Here is a 24323-nt window from a genome sequence, read left to right on the forward strand (position 1 = left end):
ATGGCATATGAGTGCAAAGAGCAGGTTCACCCATCTGTGTCCCCATCTCAGAACAAATCTTCTAGCCCCCTTCTGCTGCTCAGCTCGTAGGGAAAGAGCAGAGGGCAGGGGAGAGAAGTGCTAAGATCCCAGCTGGAAATACAGTCTCCGCATAATGTTTGTGCAGTGCTCAGCACAATGTGATCTGGCCTTTGTCCGGAGCTTGTAGATACATACAGGAAACAATAATGGACGGGTCAAGTCCCTTTGCTCATTCTCATTGATACGCAACTAGAAAGGCAAAAAGTTTGGAAAAATCCAGACCTTCCTCTTGGGGCAGTGATGGGAGGAAGGAAAGCAATGAGAACAATGCCAGACTTCCTGCAGAGGGACTGTTACTCACTTAAGAACTGGAACAGGACCGTGGAACTCCGATCAGCTGGAGTCAAGGGCTTTGGTTGAACTCTGAAGATCCACACAAGACTCTGGGCTAGCAAAGGCCAGCTGAGACTTGAGTGCTCAGAAAGGCTATTCCTCTTCTGTACTGAGATATTGTTAGAGGATGTTTGGGCAACCAAAATCGAAAATCTCTTTCCCTCAGGGAGGTCCACACTAAGCTCAGCCCTCAGCCTCTTTGCTTTGGGGACACAAGCCTGTTCTGCTTTGCTGAGGAGAAACAGCAGCAGCTACATGGCTGTTCTTGTTTAGAGAGCAGTACCTCATGAACTCTGCACTCCTGAACTCTGGCCGCAATCTCACATATATGTATTGTTCTGTACAGAAATGATAGCTGGCAATGCAGGAGGAATAACTAGACATAGAAAATCAAACATGTAGGTGGAAGAAGCGCAGCCAAGCCCTGGGACCCCAAGGACAAGTCTGGGCTGCCTGCAGAATTTACAGGAAAAAATACAGTACAAATATCTGGATTGGGGGCAGGATCAAGACACGAATAAGGATTTGAACTCATCTCTAGCACATGATAAGTATTTGGCAGACCTGCAGCTTGGGGAATTGCACATGTAGTTTTCATTAGTGAAAGATTTCTGAAGATTTAAGGGTTTTTTAACATTTCGCAAAATTTTCAACTTGCATTCACTTCGGAAAAGCTAGCTATTGTAATTGTGGAATAATTTTTATATTTCCTCTAATACAGTGCTCTCCAGACAGCTTAAAATTTATAAAGGTTTAAAATTTATAAAGCCACCAAGAGATTTTTCATGTTTTTCCGCATGCGAATCTCAACACTTATGTCATATATTCTACCGCTTTGGCCCATAACATCAGGATTTGCTTCTTCCAACTACCATTTCCTTTTGGATTGAACATGGTACGAAGATGTCCCTCGTGAAAACCCTGAGCAAGGGCTAGGCAGACACGCAGAGAAGTCTGAGTAAACGAGAGCATCTTCCAGCCCTTTGAAGAGAGCAAGCAGGAGATTTTGGCAGGAGAATTGTTAGAATGAAACAAGACTTTGCCAGAAACCCCGCCACTGCCTGAGTTAACGGTGCCTGGAGGGAGCACCACCCAAGGAAAACTGATTGGGGGATGCTGGGAAACAACAGCATCAGATATTCCATGGGCAGTGCCTGAGGAATAATTATACTTTCAGCACAGTGTGGTAGTTTTCAACCAGGTATACAGGGGACTTACTTTGTAGTGTAGCAAAAGTCAGTTTGCCCATGTCTTTCTTTAGAAGAGACGTCCCAAGCACAGATCATTTTACGTAAATTGTGCGTTACGCATTTCAAATTCTGGGGGTGCCCCAGTGAACCTGAAATCATATAAGAAATACAGTCACAAACTGCAGGTCAAAAATGACCAACTCAAAAACGACCGCTATTATTCACATCTATAGCCATTCTTTTTACATTTTTATTGCACGCTGTCTCGCCAGTATTTTAAAACTGTTGAATGATTTGTGTGCCTGATTACAGACAGCCACAGACTGCCAGGTTTCTAGAAGCACCTAAAAACTGGGTTTATACTTGTGTGCAATGACACAGAGAGCTGTTTCTTTCCACAACACCCGTTCCTAGCCCAGCCTAATAAGCAGGCTTTGGGCCAATGGCAAAACCACAAGCTTCGATGATAAACTTAATGAGTTTTTTGCTCTCCTCTGTTGTCCCACATGGAGGGCAATTAATGACAGAAGGGCAATTAATGGTAATGTGTGAAATTGTCATAACAGCTGACATGTACAGCAAGAAGGTCTCAATGCAGACATTTACACCAACTGCCTATGCAGACTATCACAGTCGCAATATGGAGAATTTAACACCCAATTTAACCAAAATCAAAACCAAAAAAACAATAAACACTGGTTTACAAGATGCCACTGGTTGCTGCAAAGCAGAGACCAGGCATGGTAGCACCTCCGTCCCTAGGATGGTGTGGAACCACAGAGGTGACAATTTTTGAACATACATATAACAGGAAAGCAACGCAATTAAATGGTGTCAGTACAGAAGCTACAAAGAAAAAGTAATTAGTGAATTACATTGCAATAAACTCACCTATCTCTTGGCTATATATTAAGCTTCTTAAACATAAAACAGCTAGTGCTAACAGGCAGCGGAGCCTTGAATTCTTCCACATTCTTCTACTGTTTGTTTTCAGAACAGCAGCTTCAAGAAGGAATAAACATCATCTTCCAACAAGCTGGTCAGTTCTAAAATTAAAAACAAAAACAAAAAAAAAGCTTTGAAATTCCAGAGCTGGTACTCCAAAAATGCCACTTTTTTTCCATCTACTTTTCTTCTTCAGTGCTGCTCCCAGGCCAGCAACCCCTTTCTACTCTTTGTCTCGCAAGCAAATCTTTTCACTGTCCCAACCACTCTTTGATGCATATGTTTCCAAAGGTAACCTTAAGAATCACAGATACGTAAAACTCAACTGTCCACAGGCCTCCTTCAGGACTATCTGAGGCCAGAACAGAGTGGACACGGCAGGGTATTCCCCTAGAACAGGTGTCTTCCACTTAGATGAAATGTCACGTTCACAAAAGGTCTTGTATACCATGAATGGATATGTCCCCTGCTTCAGATATGGGTTTAAGGGGACAGGAGAGTCCATCTGTTTTCCCTTCCCCTCTGCTCACTTTTTGTATTGCTGCTATTCAAAGCTATGGGATGCCTGAGACACTGCAGAACCACATCTGATTACCTAGGATCACTGGTTTAATCCAGTGTAAAGTAATAATGTCTGGAGAAAAAAAGGGGAAAAAATTGAGAGCTATGTCTCTACTGAAAGATGCTTGACACTATAAATATTGATCTTAAGGTAAAAACTATCTAGAAAATTATGTTTAATGTGTTCTTTGAAGATTAATGGGGTACATGTTTTCCAAAGAGAAGTTCAACTGTTCAGTGGGATCTGCGGAACACATTCAGTTCCACCCACACCGGCCACCATCAGTTTTTGTCCTCCAAAAGAAAACTGCAGCAAAGCTCATCCTAAAGCCCAGCCAATCCCTGCTGCATTGTTTCCCTGCCACCCTGAAGACTTGAGCACTCTCACAGAGACCATAACTCACAGGTAGCAAGGGGTCTTCTCTCCATGACAAACAACAGGAGCTGGGCCATTTTCACACTAAGAACATATCTGAGCCAGCCTCCCCTATGGAGCAGTTATCTAAAACTTACATTTTGTCCAGGCTACTTCTTTGAAAAGGGTCCTGACCTTGTCTTAGAAGTCACTTCCACAGCTAGGTGTACATCATTGTCAGAATAACAGATTTTGCCTAAAAGTCTCTGTAATTTTAAAAGAAACTTCTCTTCCCTGAAGTCCTCTGTGCCATCAGGAGTATGCTCCTTCATCCCTGCAATACAATTGCAATTTTTTTTTTAAGGCATTCTCTCTCAGGGCACAGCTGGGCATGCCCACAACGCTCTTCCGTCTCTCAGCAATCTGCACGGTGCAAGGAGAAACCTATCAATCAGCACTGTGTCAAATAATCCAAACCTCTCCTTTCTCTTGGTCTGCAATAACCAGACAGAGGGAAAGGCTCCAGGCAGCACAGAAGCTGAGGGAGATGCTATGGTAAAGGTCAGTGTTACACCTGGAGGGAAGAAACACCCTTAGAGCTTTTCACCATGTTCTCAAGCCACCTGAAAACCTTGCTAAACACATATTAATTTAAGCTATAATGCCCACAGACACATTCAGTTCTTTTTATACATTCCTAAACTGTAATATCCATGCCATGTAACTTTGTAAGGGCCAAATCAAGAGTGAAGTCTGACAAATTCAGGATCAGATGAAGATGAATCAAGAACCTGCCAGCACATAAAATATAACAATCTCTGTGCCAGAAGTCCCCCACCGCATTTTGGTGTCTTCACATCGTATTTGTCCCTGTTACCAGTGAAAGCCTGGGATGTTAGCTCCAGGTTTAAACTTTGCTCACAAACCTCTCACTTTATCAAAAATGTGAGGAACACACACAGACCTGAGAGCTACATGAACAAAATGACTGATTTCAATTTGCTATGTACATGTAAGTTATACCTGTTTGTTTGTGAGTACTTCAGGTATTTCTTCAATGCCTATTTCGGGTTTGAAGAAAAGCCCAAAATAAAAATTCCAAGTTTTATATCAAATCAGTTGACAGTCCCCTATCAGCTAGCAGATGCCAAGAAAAAAATAAAAAAAATAAAAAAAAAAAAGGAAAGCACTGATGCCACTTGAAGGAGAGAAAACTGCATTGTGAAGTTAATAAAATCCCAAGCCCCTCACTTTCTAAACACGTTATCTGTACATGATTGTGCAAAACCTGTACGGTAATGCCAGGTTTATGAGGCAGATTCAGCAGCTACACGTGTGTGTGTGTGGTTCAAGAAGACCTTCTGATTTTTTTGTACACTCTTTCAATACATCGTTTACTGAGTAGTTCCCCTACTCCAGAAGTTTTAAGAGTAACATCACAGCAGTGAATTACAAGAAATTCGAGTCATACCAAATTCTCCTAACTCAAGCACAGTTTTAATTTCTGTTTCAGAGTCAGGCATCGAAGGGAACCTACGTACTCTCATGCAGACCATGATGACTGTCGTGTAAACCACAGTCTTTTGTAAGAAGCATACACTCCCTGGATCTTGTCTTCTCATACACATTTTACAGCTTGCTGAAAAGTTGGCAATTCGAAGCCTTGTGTCACATAATGAAAGGCCATTAGTCAGGAGAAAAGATACCCATTTATAGCCTTGTTTTAATTATAAAGTTACAAAATAATTGAAGTAATTTAAAAATAGAAAGTTCACTTTCTTTGGATGAAAGCTGCCTTCCATCAGTTCAAGACTAATTCAAACAAGGCATGGAGGTTTTTCCTTACCCTGGAGAGATACGAAACGCATATTATCCTCTAGGCTGATGTACTCTTAAGATGGATACGACAATATCAGAGACATTTATGTAGGACAAGACACCTCAACGTTGTCAAAGGAAGGTAAAACCTTCACCAGGGCTGACTAAACCTTTTCAACAGATATCCACCATAAAAAACATCAGCAATAGCACATCCCATAACAATCTCCTTTCCTTGGGCAATCTATCCATGTCACTTCACTGGCATTATCATTAGCACTCCCAATGTGCTACACAATTATCTCTCGCGCTATTTCAAGCACATTACTTTGTCCTATCTCCAGCAGACAAAGCAGTTTATCCTCTGCTTTACAGCAACCTCTTACACAGAAGATGACTGATTCCAAGGTCTCTGCTAGGTCCTCCTTTAAAAACTCTAATTTTTTTCACCATTTCCCAGTCTCAGTTTCTAGATTTCTGATCATTCCTGGAACAAATATTTCTGTGGACCAAATCTGCTGTATCCTCAGCTTTGAAATATTTCTGTCCCCTGAGGCCTGAGCATTATCAAGCACAATGAAGGAACTTTTCTAAGACAAACCTATGCGTAGCACATGTTTACACAGCCCATGCCATAATTGCTTCTCTCTCAACATTCAGACCTTGTTGACTCAATTTCAGCATGTGATCCAGCCCCGGATACTACTGTATAAAGCTGCCACGTAGCTGTTTATCTAGTACTTCAGACTCCAATCTCATCCTCAAATGGACTGCAAACCTCCTGACCTAGCATGAGTACATTTGCACAGCAAATTCATCTTAAAGGCCTTGCCTGAAAAGGTCTTTCAGTTTTGAAGCTTTAAACTAAGGAAAAAGCCTCCCATAAGTCTATGCTAAGGATCAACATCGTATGTGTATCCAGAAAGTATTCACATGCAAATTCATGCCACACCAATAGCAAAGGCACAGCAGGCTTCAGTATATAACTGCCCTTATTTAAGAGCAGCTACTACAAGCAGGATTCCACAGTAACTGTTGGAAGCTACAGTACAGGGACATGTCCTGACTTCTGCTAAGGGCTTTATGTTGTGCAGAGGAACCACCCCTCTGCCCATGGTCAGAAGTCATTTTAAATTGTTTTTTATGCAGATGAGCTAACAAAGGAACAATTATATTCAGATTCTTCGTCACTGAAGCCAGTGGATGGTGGCCCTTATTTAAAATAGCTCAATACCAACTGTGGACTTTTAAATGACTTTTGAAGACATTTTGATGCACACAGTGCACCTACTGGTGATCAGATAGGTAAGAGAGGGAAAGTACCCCAAGTCAATAGTGCGCGTGCCTGGGAAAATATCTGCGGACAGCTTTCCTTCAAAACCTTGTCAGCTGTAAAGAAGGTTAAAGGTTCTGTGACTAGCCGAGAAAACGAGAGCAGCACCAGCTGTTTGACAGTGACATGCTAAGACATTACCGGCCTCTTTAGAGAGGAGAAGCAGAAGGTAACTGGTATCTCTCCTACTAAGAGTGTTCCGTATTATGTATTTCTTGGCTTAACTGGTTCTGCGTATGTTTTTTTAAAGCATAGCTGACCAAATGCTCGAGTGTCTTTAAAGGGAGAAAAAAAAAAAAGTGTTTTCTTAGTCAGTTTTAACAGCTCAGCTCTCTAAGCATAGAAGTACTCCAAAGCTCTATTCTGCTTTTGAGTTTTCTGGTCTCCAAATGCATTTCATTGTCAAGTGCTTGGAAACCACTTTGAAAACAAACAAACAAAACAGTTAAAAAAAAAAATCAAAAATCTTTCTGGCCTACTTTCTGCCTGCAGTCTGATCTGCCAGTCACAAGCCTCCAGATTTGTTTTTTTTAAAAAAAAAAATCTATGAATTGAGGATCAGTGGTCACACTTTTTGTGGCTATTTTTGTGCTCTCCAAGCAGATACCTAAAAAGAAACAGTTAAAAAGTCAGCTTATACAAAAGGTTTAGGGAAATTCTAAGTGGAGAATACTAGATGAAACCATGAAATCAGTAAAAACATATGTATTAAACATAATAGAAGAAACCTGTTTGTCAATCTCAAGTTACAATTTATTTGTTTCTTCTCCACAGTTCAAGGCATCATCACAATAATTTACCACCAAATGGAACATTAAAAGCTCTCAAGGTTTATATAGCACACCATGAAAAAACTGTAAAGACTGGTGGCAGGTTGCATTTCTGGCAATACTGAACAGCCATCATCCCAAATACAGCCAGGCAGAAATGTGCTAAGTATGTGCCTAGATCAAAACCTTAGGGCTAGAAGAAAAATCATTCTGCTTAGCAGGTGGAGAATGGTCATTTTACTTGTCTCTACCCAAAGATACTAATTTAACCTTCAAAGTGAAAGAAAACACGCCTATATCCAGATAAAAATGCATATATCAAATTACACATCCTACTATTGCCAAGAGAAAGCTTCCAAAAAAATTCCCCTATCTGAAAGACCATGCCAGAACTACACATTTCTGGGAAACCAAGCAAATTGCCAATACAGCTGACAGTAAAGACAATGAACACAGAACCTGAAGATGAACTGGCTTTCTTTAGAACAGCTTTGCTGATCCCACAGCCTTCAGTCTTTTGACTTTAAAGCTAGCTGTGTAATAAAAAAAATGGAAGGAGAATTAATAAGATTTGAGGGGGTCTGGCTGTTTTTCAATAGAGTACATTCTTCCACCTCCTTAAAAAAATTCCCAAAGTTGAGACAAAAATCTCTCTTAAGCAATCTAAACACAGGCTTTCCCTCTCTGTTTTATAACATGGCAGCATTCCATGTTATAAAAGATTTGCAGGACATGAGTCACTAAAACTCGTTTATAAATGAAGGCTGAATCCCATTTGGGAATCTGGCTTTCCCCAGTTCTGATGAATTAATTTAAGAATCTGCTATTTCTCTTTCTGAAAGCTGATAAAATAATTCAAGTTGCCTATCTGCACCAAATGCACTCTCCTAATCTGCAGCGAAGGAAAAGGAAATGAAGACAGGGTGTCAAGATATTATACAGTAAATGTGCAGGAGTGCACAAGGCCAGATTTTCAGTCCTTTGAGACAAACTTTGTTTTGTTGCCTTTTTTCCTGTCAAGCACGAGGAGAAAAACTCCCTCCTCGCTGCTTCCTCTAGCCGCCAAATGGCAGCATCACCTCCGAGATGCTGGAAGTCACTGCAGTTACCTTGCAGTCACCTCAGCCTGGTTCTGCTCTGCCAGGTGAGTGAGATGTCAGGGTGCAACATGCAAGCTCAACAACAGGGATCAACTCTTCAACAATTAATTTTCAAAGCTCCTGGTCACAAGCACCATCTACAAAGGCAAGCATTTTGGCAAGAAGTTTTACCAACAAGAGTAAAGGTGCACCCCAGCTGGGGTAAATATTCCACCTGGCTCAGGTGAAAGCCAACATGCAGCAGCACCTGCTTTCCAGTATTTCCAGTTCTTCCTTTCTTCCGATCCCAGGGCTGTTAAACACTACAGAAATACAAATAAGCAAGCTGCAAAGGTAGAGCTGGTGGGTACTTCCAGGTAGCGATTAGCATGAGAAGCACCCTCACCTGGCAAGGAGATGAGAGGAGACTCTTTGCAAGGGATTTCCTGACTTGGGGAGGGTGATGCACGACGGCTACGCACACGACAGGGATCAGAAAAGTTTGAAGTCATTTGCTTAAGAAATCCATGAAAAGGCACCACAATTCAAGGATGACTTTAGGAAAGCATGTAGTACCCGTTGGACAGCACATCACACAGAAAAACACACACAGAAATTGAGACCCTCAGGACTTGCCTTTAGAAAGAAAGGAAAACACACAGAAGAAGCAGATGTCAAATAGTTTAATCATAGCAATGGATACAATCTTGAGAAGGATTTGGGAAGTACAACGGAAGACTCCTTCAGGCTACTCATGTCAACCAAAAAAACTCTACCAAATAAGAAAAAAGCAGGTGGCTTATAGTGAGAATTGGGAAGAATATCCCTGCTGGGACAGCCGGGTTGGAGAGAAAAAAGCAGCGCAGTGACACTGAAGAGGCAGAGTAGTGTACTGAAAGGGCACAACAAAGCAAAGAGACACTGTAGGCATCAATGGTTTATTTTTACCACAACTAAAACTGAACTTGTTAGATGACGTTATTTTTTTTTTCAAGCTAAATATACATTTTGCACAGTTTGCCTTTTGTTCTCACTGAATTATGCCTGTTTTCAATTAATCTGCATGCTAAGTTAGGAACTGTTAGTCCCACTGGAGTAATTTGCCACGCACTGCCCAACGTACACCATGCAAGAGTGGTCCCAAGCCAGACGCTGCATTTGATGTTCCCAGCATAAGATTTTCAGAAAATCACGGACACTTTCAAAAGAAAATTGGGTGTCTAACTCCTGAGTTTGGAAGTCCTTGCCCATATCAATTAACCACCGAGCACCTGGCTAAATACAAGCACATCCATCACTACTAGGAACACAGCACTGCTGTCCACATGGTAACAACAGAAAACAAACTCTTCTGAGAAACACAGTGAATCCTAATACTACCAAAAATAGACTAAATACTTTTTGGGATATCTGCAAGCCTGTTCGCAATTTATTGTTGTTACATATTAGGCAAATGTTACTACAGATTACCCCCTAAGCCTTATTAGACGGCAGAGAAGGCAAGCTAGAGAGGCATGGATTGCAATCGAGTAAAGGTTGAGTTCACTCTGCAGCTGTTTTATCAGTGGGGTCTCTCTATCCAGCTGCAGTGTTTCCTCAAGCTTGTAAGGACACAGTATGCTGAGACCTCACCTCCCCATTCTGAGCGAACTGAACCTGGGCATCGTGTTCAAAGGTTATTGCTGGGGTAAGAGGACAGACGAAGCATTATCATATAAACCCGACTTCCTTAGGAAGTCGACCGCAAATTAACAAGCACGGATTCTTCTCCCATAGAGGTGCAGATGGAAAACACCTAATCATCTGAACAAAGAACAAAGCAAAGGGGTGAAGGTTAAGCGACACTGCTGGCCAAAAGATAAATTTTGATCTTCTAGGCTATTGTGCTGTGCAGGAGAAGGAAACAGGCTCAGAGTCATTTACACACTAGTATTTTAACCCATTCAAAAATTTTCTTGATACTCACTACAACAGGCAAATTAATACTGCAGTAAGGTAAGGATTCAACTTACGCATTTGTGTAAATCTGATACAGCTACACACATTTCCTGATACGCTTGAATTTGGTGACCTCATGGTCGACACACTTCCTTGAATTCTTGCGCTTTGCAACGCAGCATGGAACAAGTACACTGAGCAAAGGCACACAAGCCCGATTACTTTGCATATATAAAAACCACCTCTTATCATGAATGCTGTGGCTATCCACTATGCCTTTTCAACACTTAATACAGGTACAAAGCGTACCAACAAATACAACCACATTTCTTGCAGTGCATAAACCTAGAATCAAAGTAAATTACACACAGAAGGCTTCCCACTTCTCCAGTGCTTGCTGCATTTTACTGATACATAACTGAAATAAAACACAAACCAAATATTCCAAAGCATTTTCTGGGAGTACTGTTAGCTCCGTGTAGTTCTCAAGACAGCGTATCTTCAGAGGAAAATATCATTTGCCCACATTGCCAGTTGTGCTTTACTCAATGTGAGGTTCAAGGGCCAGACCACGACACTCAGGGTTTACAAAGAGGGCTGCAGAAAGAAATTGATGTGCCTCAGAAGAATCATGTTATCTACATAATTCCGTCCCTGTCGGTTCTCTTCAGCTTGTACGTCCTTATGAACTAAGAAACATTAAAGAAGTTGACCTTATTAATGAAAGAGTTTATTTTCCTTAATCTGGCAGTGTCCAAAAGCTTATTTTGAACTATATGACCTTTAATCACCTTTCCATCACAGGAAAAGCCTATTTAGTTTTATAAGAGAACACTGATAATTACTGAAGCAATTCCAAGTGTGGTTTTTTTTAAACAACCGGCAATGACCTGAGGGTTGGAATTCTTCATTGTTTACAATGAAACCTGTGGTATTCGAATTATTTTTAAGGCACAATGAACCAAATCCAAAGAAAGTCTGACTCCATGTGTACAAACAGCATATAAATAGATCAAGCTGAAATGTGGCTTTTGCATTAAATAATATATTGAGAATAACGAGCAACAGTTATGCAATATCCTTTTACAGTGAATGTAAGGAATGAGAGTCACTTACGAGAAATAAATTGATTTTTTAGTAATCGAGGGAATGGGCAATTCCTGAAACTATAGTTCTATATTTTCTGATAAATTCCTACTGTATTAATCTTTCTTGAGACTTTAAAAGCTCTCATGCCCTGCTGTATTTTCACTCTTAGTAAGTACCAGACGTGTCACATGAAGACACAGCGCAGCACGTTATCATGGGCAGGCTACCCTTCCACTGGGATGAGCAAATGCTTTCCTCTCTGCTCCACTCCCAAGTGGATGCTCAAGTGATGCCATTCCCCTTCCAACCTCTCCAAAGAAGGAAGGTCTACAATATAGTACGACATTATCAGAACAAGTTTGTCCATGCATAATTACATAGCAGTTGGCATTTATTTCTTCCACATAGTTTTAGTTATACCTTATTCCCCTCCAGCTTTTCATTTATGCATATACATGCCTATTCTCCCTTTAAGGTGGCAAAGTGTAGGAATTAAGATTAAGTACTCAGAAATACAAATATTGACTTCTACAGCTGATATGCATCAGAGCTGGTCTCTTTCCTCATTAACTTTTGTAGACTCAAGAGAGACCATTGCCAGGCTATAAAGAATAAACACTAACTCTTGCACTTGTGCATGCATGTTATCCCCAGCTCTACAAACATGTGGCACTTCCTTAACTGTACTGCCCTAACTGAAATCACTAACTGCAATGCCAAAGGCACAAGATGTAGTTGTTTTACAATTAAACTAACACCTGGTTTTCATTTCAAATAATTTAGGCGGAATAGTCAGTTTAGGTGGAACATCGTTTTAAAACAAAACATATAAAAAAGTTCAAATTTTGTTTTCAATTTCTGTTAAATGATTTCAAATCCAATTCAAACATAGATTGAGATCTCTCACTCCATGAGAGTGAAAAAGATGCCAAATATATCTGAAATTTGTTCCGAGTACTCCATATGAGAAGTTTACACCTTGTCTGTTGGTTGGATTTATCTATGTTAGAAAGTTTATTGATTTTGCATGATGTAAATAAACTAGCAGCTCTTTAGCAGTTTCATGGAGGGTCTCAGAATGGCAAATACTTCTATAAAGTACTTTGTAGGGGGATAAAACACTTGAGCAAACTCGGCACCATTAAAATAATGCTCAGCAAAAGGCAAAAAGCAATGAAGAGCCAAATGTTTTAAAATAATATGCAAGATGTCTTGGACTCATATGTATCATTTTTATTGCTGTAAAATAAAGCCCTGCTTTTCTGTCATTCCTTTTAGAACTTAGCAAAAGCAGTGAATTGAGTCCCTGTAAATAATCCATCAGCAAGTGCTGAAACAGCAGTGTCTGTACAGCTAATGATGCCACACCTCATTTAAAACTGAAAGCAGCTCATAGAAAATTGAGATTGCTACTAACAGGACATACAGTGAGTCAGTTCCATAAGTCTCTCCTGACCTGATTCACATGTACAATAAGAATACAAACCAGAAATTTTCAAACCCACAACTCACTTCATCTCACATCTTCACATCATTTTCACATGACCATCACTACATCATTTGTAACTTGCATCTGCCTATTCTCCCTCAATGTTCCCTTGAAAGCAAGATTCTTCTGCTGAAGATATCTTTTTTTTTTTTCTTTCTCTTCTCAAGGGTGATTAAAAAAAAGGGCTGTGGAGAGGGAAAGACAACCTTGGATTTCACACACACAAGTCATTCCAACTTTGCTATCTGTGTTTAACAGGGTTCTTCCTTCCTGCTATTATTAGCAAATCTCACGGTTTACTGCTCTCCATATTGAGCTGGCAGATGATGTACAAAAGAAGAACGATTTCTTACTTACTAGCTTCTGTCACCAATAAATCCTGTATACCTACACACTGGCATGGAAAAATCTCTTCCTGTGGAAGGCTGTTCATCACATTTTTCATGCATTGTTGCTGATATGTTTAACTTTTTTGTTTCAGAACTCAGCAATGAAGCAGCTATTGTTTCCAAAGTGCTGAGCAAGTCCGACTGTGGGAATGAGAGACGTGTGACAATTCTCAATCGTCTCTCTGGTGGCTGCAGATCGAGGTGCCCAGGCACGGGGGGCAGAAGGCGGGGGCGAAGGGAAACCTAACTGCAGAGAAGAGAGTAAATTGGACAACTAACCTTTTGATGTAGTTACATGAACGACATGTTCTGCTTCAGTTTACTTTTCATTTCTATTCCAGTATTTTACTCCTTAGGAAAATTTCTGCTCTTTATGCATCTAACCAGTTCCATCCAGATACACAGCGCATGCCTCACAAGGCCAAGCACGTTCTTATACGCTCACCTGTCTAAATCCAGAGATCTGCAAAACCTCTAATGTAAATTTCATGGTATGAAACACCAGTGTCTAACTTTTTCTTCCTTTTGTGAAATCCTCTTCTACAAAAGTTTGTGCCAATCTCACTACAAAGCAAGTCATTAGAACCCACAGAGCGTTTAAAAATAGCACCACCTCAAACATCTTTGGAGAGTACTCCGCTTTTCCCATTTCTGCAATTTTCCACATTAAAGAGCTACACACTGGGTCTGTACAAGGATGATGTTTGCAGAACATACTTAGATGACAATGCATATGCCTCAGGGACATAAATATTTGACTTTAGAAGAATATATACAGAAAGTCTTTGCGAGCTACAGCAGAAGAGATTAAAAAGATCAGAGGTACGTATACGTATTAGGAATGCAAGTGACAAGTATCTTTTCTTTCCAAATAATACAAAAAAAAAACCCCAACAATCAACTATCACTGAAGATGGTACACTTTAATGCACATTACTTCAAAAGAAGAGATCAACTGCAGGCACTTACTACCAACACCTGTTAAATTCTTTTTAAAGTTATCAGTTCGTCAAATATCTGGGTTCAGATTGCAGCATCTTACTCATCTTATTTCTCAAGTCCCCTGAAACAAGCAGCTAAATGCTGTCAGAGATCACCTGTGCCCGCTGATGAGAAGGTATTTCAAAGCCATGGACTGATGCTTGTGACTAACTAACTGCTGATTTATGGAAGATAATAAGCCTCAGTAACCACACATATACAGATATTGCTCCTGAATTTGCAAACACGTAAGTATATGACTAATTCATCTTATGAATAAGGGTATGCATAAACTTACATTTGCAGTGTTGGCAGGAGTCCAGCTGCAGAAGCCCGTGACAGGCTTGGTCCTTAGTATTCAGTATGGAACAGCCGAATGCTGAACCGAGCAGTCACACTGGGTACCTGAAGTTAAAAGACTCATTTATAATCCATCGGGAAGAATGCTACACTAGAGGATCACTCAGAAAAGATGTGGAATTATAGATATACCTTCCGTGTTTAAGGATGCAGAGAGGAAAATTAACACTATTTTGCTGAAAGCCTGCTAGTGACCTAATTCTACAGGCAGCTATTGTAACACCGAGCGCTTGCTCCCATTTCTCTGCCCAGTAACCGCTGCCCAAACTCCAACCCAGAATTACCTACTGATTAGCAAGCACGCATACAGCAGGGCAAAAGGATAATAGGCAAGAATCTAATGTTTTCAAGGACACATTCTTTGCATATTAACACCAGCTGCACCACTCATTAGTTGAAATATGGGGAAGCCACTGGAAAACGTTTCATTTTCAAAGTATCAGTTATCACAGCTCAAGCAAATAAATACATAAAGTTGCTGAAAATAAAACTCTTCACAACTCACTCTGTATGGGTGAGGCTACCTTACAAAAGCACTTGATCCAATAGCACAAGAGAAAAACTAGCTATCCATTAGCAGTGGAAATGATTTAGTACAGTACAGAGTCGATTTATACACAGAACCAAATAATTACTTAGAGCAGTTCGGGTCTGAGAGATTGTCTGTTGCTGCAAAGCCTAAAACAATGCAACTATTTAGTTCAATGAGGTTACTTGATTGAGGTAGTTCTCAACTACCTACACAGAGAAAGGATTTAAACATAACCCACAATATATGAGATACGAGAGTCAATACCATGTAAGGGACCTCCACTGAAAAGTGCACCTTGGAAATGTAAAGCTAATCAAGTATTGGCAAAGCTCTTCAAGGATGGGGTGAACTGATTGAAATAAAAAATAAGATTGGATACATTCCTAAAAAAATCCTAAATATGGGCTCAATGCAAGTCTTCCCAGATTAAAGTCTTGGGTTTACATTACACCAACATGAGACTAGATTAGCATAAATCTTCCACAGATCTCACATTAATGAGCATTTTAACGGTGAAGGAAGACAATATACAGGGGACAAACTACACAGATTTTGAGGTGAGATTTAAAATAAGGGTCACATGACATCCAGACTGATCCCGTCATTTGAAACATGAGGAAACATTTGGTCAAAAATATCTTCTCTCAAAAGTTTCGTAGCATTTTGAAAAAGAAACAGCCCAATCGCATTTGATTTGGAGGAGAAGGCTGTTCTATATTGGGAACCATGACAAAGCTGTTCTAGCTGATGAATTATGAGTTACGTGCCTGGAGACCTGTACACTAAAGACTTCTCATAGCCATGACCTTTGGAAGAGTATGGAGCAGGGGGAAGGAGGGGAAAAGGAAGAGGAACAGGTAGACCCTAGGGAACAGATATTATTATCCTCAGAACCAGCAGAAACCCTTGCAGAAGTAAAAGAGTTTGACTTTATGTCCACCTCACACACACAATACTTCAGTGCCTGTTGCACACAACTCAAGACAACACTGAAGTCTACAAGATAAATAAATCACATTTTTGTTTTGTTTTTTCTCTCCCTCCCCCTCTCTCTCTGCCTAGGATTAAACTTTAAAAGCTTATCTCCTTGGTTTTAGCTCCAGAGTAGCTGTAAAACCTCAGAGGTCAAACATCTCTTTTGCCGCAAGTGCTGAACTTGATCCAAAACATGAAATACTGTGAAAATTAGTTGTAGCTGGAATACTTAAAACTTACATTCACCTTTGGGCTTCAGAGTCTGCAGAAGCCCCACCTATAATACTGGCCCCTATAATTTTCTTCTGAAGTTCATTTGATTTAAGCTGCATTTTTGCCCTGCAGTAATATTAAGACTAATTATTTGAGAAAGATATTTTGAAGCTCTGTCCTCACTGATTTTATAGTTAAGTAGTTATATAGTTAAGAGAGGCCATTAGATCACCCAGTTCAAGAAGGGCAAATCCTTGGTGAGCCATACAAACAGGGTTGCATCATGCAATGAGCAGCACTGCTCTCTTGGCACAAGAGCTTCTGGGTGACCATGTAAGTCCTGTTTGGAAGAGAGCAGGGCTGCCAGGCTAAGACAGATACCACCAGACAGCCCCAAAAGGCACCTGCCTGCCCAGGCTAGCTCCACGCTAAGCAGAGCCATGCCTCATCTCCCACTTGTCCAAATCTCCCCCTGCTCTGGGCTCTCCGAGATACGTGGGACGTGCTGTGCAACTCTCAAACATGCAAGTAATTTTGAAATTTGTAAAGTTACAGAAAGCATGAGTCTCCGAGATGCTCAAACCAGCCCGGTGGGCTGCCATGCAGAGGTATCTTCACCCCTAGCCTAAATGCTGCAGATGGGCTTGCCTTCCCACTGTTTGGGACCAACATGTCCAAGTCTGGACTAGACCACTTCGCAGCAAGTGGCCCAGCTCACCATCTGGCTCCAAACTAGCTTTTTCTGTGCTTCTACATTCAAAGTGCTTGAAATGAAGAGAAAGTAGTTTTTAAAGCTTCAGGCTGAAACGTGCGGCATGCCCAAGGGCACAACGTGGGGGGCATTTGAGGGCATAAAGTCAGCTGGGGTAGAGCTGGCTTGCTCTGCTCACCATCCTAGCCAAGCTTGCCATAGGCCATATCCACACCCTCCAGAATAAACGTTTAACCGTGCTATCTAGTCAACTGAGCCTGCATGTCCTCTTGGAGGGAAGCAATTGATTTATTCAAGGAGCAAAACTAGTTGAGGTGGATGGCTGAGGCCCAGAAGCAAAACATGGACCACTTCTGAGCCAGACTGACAGTGTAAACCATCTTCAACCACCCCTGTTACTTGTACTTTTATTATACCTTCAAGCAACTTGTGTGACAATGACAAAATTATGCAAGCATAAGAAGCATTCCAGAATGCTTTTCAGACAGTGTTTATCACCTAAAGAAACTGTACAAATACATTGCTTTATTTAAATTTCATGATTATGCCTTATGAACTACCAGGCTACCTTGATCACAGAATCACAGAATCAACCAGGTTGGAAGAGACCTCTGGGATCATCGAGTCCAACCATTGCCCTGACACCACCATGTCAACTAGACCATGGCACTAAGTGCCATGTCCAGTCTTTTCTTAAACACATCCAGAGATGGTGACTCCACCACCTCCCTGGGCAGCCCATTCTAATGTCTAATAACTCTTTCTGAAAAGAAATTCTTCCTAATGTCCAACCTGAACCTCCCCTGGCGAAGCTTGAGGCTGTGTCCTCTTGTCCTATCACTAGTTGCCCGGGAGAAGAGGCCGACTCCCACTTCACTACAACCTCCCTTCAGGTAGTTGTAGACTGCAATAAGGTCACCTCTGAGCCTCCTCTTCTCCAGGCTAAACAACCCCAGCTCCCTCAGCCGCTCCTCGTAGGTCAGACCCTCCAGACCCTTCACCAGCTTGGTCGCCCTCCTCTGGACTCGCTCCAACACCTCAACATCTTTCTTGAAGTGCGGGGCCCAGAACTGGACACAGGATTCAAGGTGCGGCCTCACCAGTGCCGAGTACAGAGGGACGATCACTTCCCTATACCGGCTGGCTACACTATTCCTAATAGAGGCCAGGATGCCATTGGCCTTCTTGGCCAGTAAGGCTATCAAGGTTCAGTCAGTATTACAAAGCTATTACCAGTGCAGCTATAGGTACACCGCAAGCACAAATACATACCTCTATTTTAGCAATATATATGTATATTCCAAAAGAAAGTGCTTTTGACTGATGATCAAAATGCAGTAAGCTATACTGGCAGAGAACACTGGTATAATGATGCTCATCAATACAGAAGCATCCCCTCACAAAAAAAAAAAAAATAACCCTCAGTAATTCTCTAATCAATGTTACTATATCAGTGAAACTATTTGGCTGGCAAGAAAAATGCTGCAGCATAAAAGCAAGCCAAAGAAAGCACTACTTGAGCTACTTAAGACTTCAGGAAATTTCAGGAGGCCAAGGACGGCTGAAAGGCTGGGCTTTTTAGTTTTGCAGGAAGCTGCCCCTAAATTGCTGTGTTTACAGGTGAGAAAAGAGACTCTGCTTCCTGAGAACACACCCCAAGGGAGGGAGCCATCCTGCTTCAAGTGCTCCCCTAACACCAAGCTGGCAACACAGGCTGCCCATCCTCTGCTGCGGGCTGTCCCGTGGGTCTGATCCTTGGCACGGTGGGAAGTGAGGCAGGAGCAGGGAATTGCCACAGTGCTGTCCTTGTTTCCATGGCACGCGCTTTTATAACTTGTGCTCCCTGAGGTAAAAGGCATAATTTGGACTCAACAGCTGACAACTCAGCAGTTCTCTGCTTGTGGGATAAGGGAAAGCTGCTTCTGTTGTAGCAACAGTCTTTGACCTCACTCCAATGCCAGCTCCCGACCGTGCATGGAAAGGAGGGGAGACATATGCCCTTCAAAACCCTACACCCTGACCAACATTCATACCGATGGGTTAGGAGTTATTTTTAGTTTAAGCGCTTTCTCCCTGCAGTGAAACCCACTACTAGGAGTGCTTCCAAGGCAGGGCAGCTGGGAAAGGCAGACAGCAGCAAAGTGGCAAAAGCCCCTGCTGAGAGTTTCTGGTTCTGGAGGGAAGCACAAAGACCTTACAGATGCACAGCAGGAGGGCTCCCACAAATTCAGGGACTGCAAATTTTCCAGGGAGGGAGGACAGCAATGATAAGCAAAAAAAAAAAAAAAAAAAAAAAAAAAAAAGGATGGTGTGTATGAAAAACAGTCCCTAGGAATTCTTCTCAGTGTCAGATCAGAACCTCCAGATGTCATACATTCTAATTAATATCTGCTAGTGTGTAAGTCCATTAAGTAAGGCAGGAAAAGAGCATGGGAACCTCTTCCTTTGCTGGTGATTGGTATCCTATCTGCCCTTCCACCCCCCAAAGGCAGGTAAGAAAACCGCTCTGGCCATCTAGGAATTTATATGGCCCCCATCATTGCTGTGCTAATGACTCTGGAAAAGATACATAAGATTCTGAAAGAGATCCCTGGAGACATTTAAGTACCTACAAAAAACAAATTTTTGATGCTTAAACCTAAACCAAACATGTTCCAAAATCCCATTTACCGCAGCTAAGTATTGGGTGTGGGGAAGAGAGCGGTGATGATAAATTTTGTAGGCATCAATATGCACAGATGCACAGTCTCTTCTTTGACAGGGCCACAACACCTGCCTGATGCTTAGACACTCAAGATTCACAAAGCAATTATTTCCCTGCCTGTGTCTGCTGATAAAATGTGTGCAGAACCACAGAATCAGGTTCCCCAGAAAAAGCAGTAGCTGTTGCTTTTGTTTACAGACACAGAAAAAGCAAGCAGCAGCGGTGCTCCCTTTCTAAGGCAGCCCAGCCACTGCAGCACTCACTGGGGTGTGGGAAACACCTCTGGCCACCCCAGAGACTGCTCAAACCAACAGATGAGTCAGGATGGAGGCTTCTCCAGCCTTTCTGTACATGGCATTTCTCTCCATACCTTAAGTAACCACTGACTTAGAGCAGGACTCTGTGTCCCTGTGAGAGGGCACTCACTGGGAGCGAGGGACCACAGGTTCCAGGTCCTGCTCCCAAGCATTATTTATATCATTTACATTGAACTGTTTATGGAATAAAATACATCAACCAGCCTCGGGGCATAGACTACAATTGCCTCTCAAGCCTTATCTAGAAGTGATTTATTTTTCTTATTTTTAGACAGGCATTTGGTGCCTAATGGTAAAAAAAGGATTCATAACTAAATCTCAGGGGAAAAGAAGCACCAAAACATTGAAATCGTTTCAACTAATTCTAGCTAATTATGGAAACATGAGTAAAACTGACTTTTATACCTGTTGTCCATATCTCCCTGCACGCAAATCGATGTCTAGCTCAGAGCAACAGCGTCCCCTCTCAAAGAGCCACCAGTATCTTTGTTAGAGTTCTCAACCCTTCCACCTACGTATCCTTAACCGTCCCTCATCAGACCTTTCCTTCTACTGCTAATTAACATCCCTTCACTTGAATCATCTCTGTATTTCAACACGAGTCTGAAGTCTGAGATCCCAGTGTTTCTATTATAACTGTCCTAGATCAATATGTATTATCGAAAACGGGAAAAAAAACAAACTCCAAGAAGTTTCTCAGTTTCTTTTTTCTGTTTTCCCTTCCCCTTCCATTATCCAAAATTTGCCTTTCAACGGCTCAAATAGGCTCATTACAAGATAATACACAGCATCACAGAATCAGTCAGGTTGGAAGAGACCTCTGGGATCATCGAGTCCAACCATTGCCCTGACACCACCATGTCAACTAGACCATGGCACTAAGTGCCATGTCCAGTCTTTTTTTAAACACATCCAGGGATGGTGACTCCACCACCTCATCATTTAAAACTGTTATAATTTTCGCTTTCATCCAACCAATGTATCAACACAACAGGAAACACTGAATTTAGCATCCTCTGCATTCCTCTGAGCACCAGCACACAGCATGAGTAGAAAAGAACCTCATTTACCTGGTCACATCATCTATTGAGTCATTTGCAGAAAAACAATCCATCTGCATCAGCCTTGTGATGCATTGTACCCTGCAAGATAGAGTCAGTATTTATAAACATCTAGATTGTTTAAGACTGCCAGACACTTTCTTCTTGAGGTACCGTTTCATCTTTCAGGTGGCATTTTTACTAACACATCAAGTTTAAATACATCTTCTCATATGGCATAAAACTTGCTGTCAGTCACCCACTGGATTAAACAATCTAATATTCATGCTCTAAGAGAGCTGTTTCTAATAGATTTACAGACTCTGTTCTAGCATTACTTATGGATATTAATAAATTCAGATTTTTTTCAACATTTACTAAAGCCCTGAGCTGCAGGATGTTGAAACAGATGTGACCTTATAGCCATAGATCGTAACTCATCAAGCACCTGAAAATTAAAGCCCCATGAATTCCCTGCTAAAGTAGCAGCAGCAGCTTTGCTACCTGAGAAAATCAGTTTCACTCTCTTTTGGAGAGCATGTCCACCCATACGGCTGTTCCCATGTATTTCTGACTTGCCTTTGGCAAGTCTGCAAGAATGCCCTCACCTAAAGGTTAAGTCTCTCCCTCTCCTCAGCACACTTATAAAGGGATTTTGCACAATATAACTCATAGATAGCGCTTGCCACTGGTTGCTCTAAGTGAGTAAAGGGATATGTTTGCAGAGTGCACAATGGAAACTGTTATCACTTAATAACGCTGATAAAAGTTTGAATATGTGAAACAGTGATAAGATGCGAAGACTAAGTAAACAGAAAGCAAAATCAAACAAAATCAGGTGATCTGCCTAGAAGTTATACTCCAAACCAGCTCCAAGTTAGTGATTTTTAAGACTGCCAGTTGTGGACCTCTGCAACATCTTGCAGTTTAGATATATATAGCCCAACAGCCTACTGACACTAGACTGTCTTTTCTTAGTAGCCTCAGCAGACCTCTCAGGAGCGACCTGCAGACCCCTATACAGCTAATGACAGGCAACCCATGCTGAGCAATACCAACCAACTGCAGATATGGCACTACTTCTGTGGATCCACTCCCTGCATTTGCTTCTGTCTTTTCCAAATCCTAATCCTTGCCCTCATCAAACATAATTTTTGTTTTCATCTTGATTCACATTGGGGCCCGATCCAGGAGACTCCTGTGCACATGCTTACCTTTATCACCAAAAGCGTACAGAAATCAAAGCTTATCTTTACCACCAAAACCATACACCATACAATGGTTGAGAAGTTAAGGACAAGCACAGACCTTCTGCAGATCAAGGCGTTCCCTACAGGATGTACAATGCTTTATATATAAAGCACATGTGCACTGATGGATCTACATCAAACAACGTACTGTCTCAGCTGGCGCTGCCACATGCTGATTGGAGAGGGAAAACTGCACGACATGGACCTTAATCTTCCCCACAGCTACTAAACCTGCTAAGTCTGATTAACAGTTTGGATTCATGCTGTGGAGTTGAACTAAGGCTTTAAGAAGAATTTAAAGAATTCTTTTACAGTAAGGAAAAAAAGCCACAACGGACTTCCAGGTGAGATGTCAAAGGCAAGTCACACTGCCTTAGGTAACAAGATGGGTTTCAAATACAGGAGAAAGCTACCCCATGCCTGTGCTTCCCTGAAGGGAACTTGATAGGACATTGCCAGCGTGGTTATGGAATACAAGTATTTTTGCAATGGAGATTTTAAGTGTGAAAGTCTGTGGACAAGAATCAAAGCGACAATTCCTACATAGCAGCTTGTAGCCCAACTCTCCCCAGCACAAGATGATTTTAATATCCATCCAGAGCTTTACTCCCATTTATAGCAAAGTTCCCAGGCATCCACCACCCATTGCAATTAAAAAACAAACCAACCATTTATATCACCAATTCCTACTGAAGCAACACACAGAATGCCAGCACAATACACCCAGTTCAAATTTACTTACTTGAATTTTAACAAGGGAGTGACGTTCTTTCCAGAACTACCTTAGAAGAGGCTTAGAGAGATCTTTTTTAAACACTATCTCTTAAACACATTAGAAATTGAATCACTCAAAATAGACACGGCAACCTGCCACTGCGCCGGTGTCCCTGCACAGTGGCAAGGCACGCAGCGCGTCCGGATGCTCCCCAGTCGCAGAAGGGGCTCCGGATTCACCTCCCAAGCTCCCCTTTTTTTTGGAAAGGTGCTACTTATTTAAAAAAAAAAAAGAAATTAAAAGCACAATAAGAGGCATAAACACTATTTAACCGCAGTTCAGCCCTTGCACCAACCAACCTGCCGGCCAGCAGAATGAGCTGTTGACAAAACACAGCCTCTATTTAAGCCGCAGGCTCCGGGCAGCGGCAGCGAGGAGCCGCCGGTCGCCCCGCCGTGCCCCGGGGGAAGCTGCCGCCGCCTGCGCCCGCACCGCTCGCCGCCCCCGCACCGCCCCCGCCACCTGTCCCCCGCCCCCGGCCCAGCCCCGAGCCGCAGCGCCTGCGCCGGCAGGAAAGCGGGGAGGGCAGGCGGGGGGCTTGGAACCCCCCCGCGGCCCTGCCGGGTCCCGGCTGGGCTGTCAGCCCCCCCTTCGCCCCTGCTTGCCGGGGCGGGCAGAGGGAGGGATGGAGGGGGCATCTCTCATCGCGCCCCCCCGCGCCGCCCCCTCCCAGGTGCGAGCGGAGCCCCAGCGCGGGGCCGCCGCCCGGAGAAGCCGCCCGGCCCGGGGCCCGGCACTCACCCGCCGCCGCCTCGCCGTGCCCTGCGGCAGCCTCATGCCGCGGGGGTGGAGCGCGGGCTGCCCGCGGCGCGGTCCGGCCGGCCCAGCTCCGGCGGGCAGCAGTGCGCAGCGCCGACAGGAAGGAGGGATGGAGCCGGGGCGGGAGCGAGGGAGGGATGGAGGAGAGCCGCTGGCGGGCTGCCTGCGGGAGGAGCCTGCGCCGCGCACCGCCCGGCGCCGCCACCGCCCCCGGCCCTGGCCCGGGGGCACCACCGCCTCCCGCCGCCCGGCACGGCACGGCACGGGCCGCTGTGCGGCCGCGCTCGGAGTGAGGCGTGCAGGCGGTAGTCCAGGTTTTATCGGGCCGAAGCTGA

At 42.8% G+C, this 24323-nt stretch overlaps 1 protein-coding gene across 2 annotated transcripts in view; it reads right to left on the minus strand.

Moving 5' to 3' along the window:
- Positions 1-24057, minus strand: part of LOC137676297 (leukemia inhibitory factor receptor-like) — a 56022-nt gene extending 31965 nt beyond the window's left edge. Inside the window, exons 1-4 of one of the 2 annotated variants that reach the window (XM_068422998.1) lie at positions 23971-24057; positions 14650-14756; positions 2496-2650; positions 1633-1753 (exon numbers count right to left, since the gene is read on the minus strand). In XM_068422998.1, coding sequence (XP_068279099.1) covers positions 1633-1753; positions 2496-2577 — 203 coding nt within the window. In that variant the 5' untranslated portion in view covers positions 2578-2650; positions 14650-14756; positions 23971-24057. The remainder of the gene's footprint in view (positions 1-1632; positions 1754-2495; positions 2651-14649; positions 14757-23970) is intronic. The other variant, XM_068422997.1, reaches the window with a different exon arrangement.
- Positions 24058-24323: the final 266 nt, after the last annotated feature.

Source organism: Nyctibius grandis, chromosome Z (genome assembly GCF_013368605.1).
Source record: "Nyctibius grandis isolate bNycGra1 chromosome Z, bNycGra1.pri, whole genome shotgun sequence".
Lineage (NCBI taxonomy): Eukaryota > Metazoa > Chordata > Aves > Nyctibiiformes > Nyctibiidae > Nyctibius > Nyctibius grandis.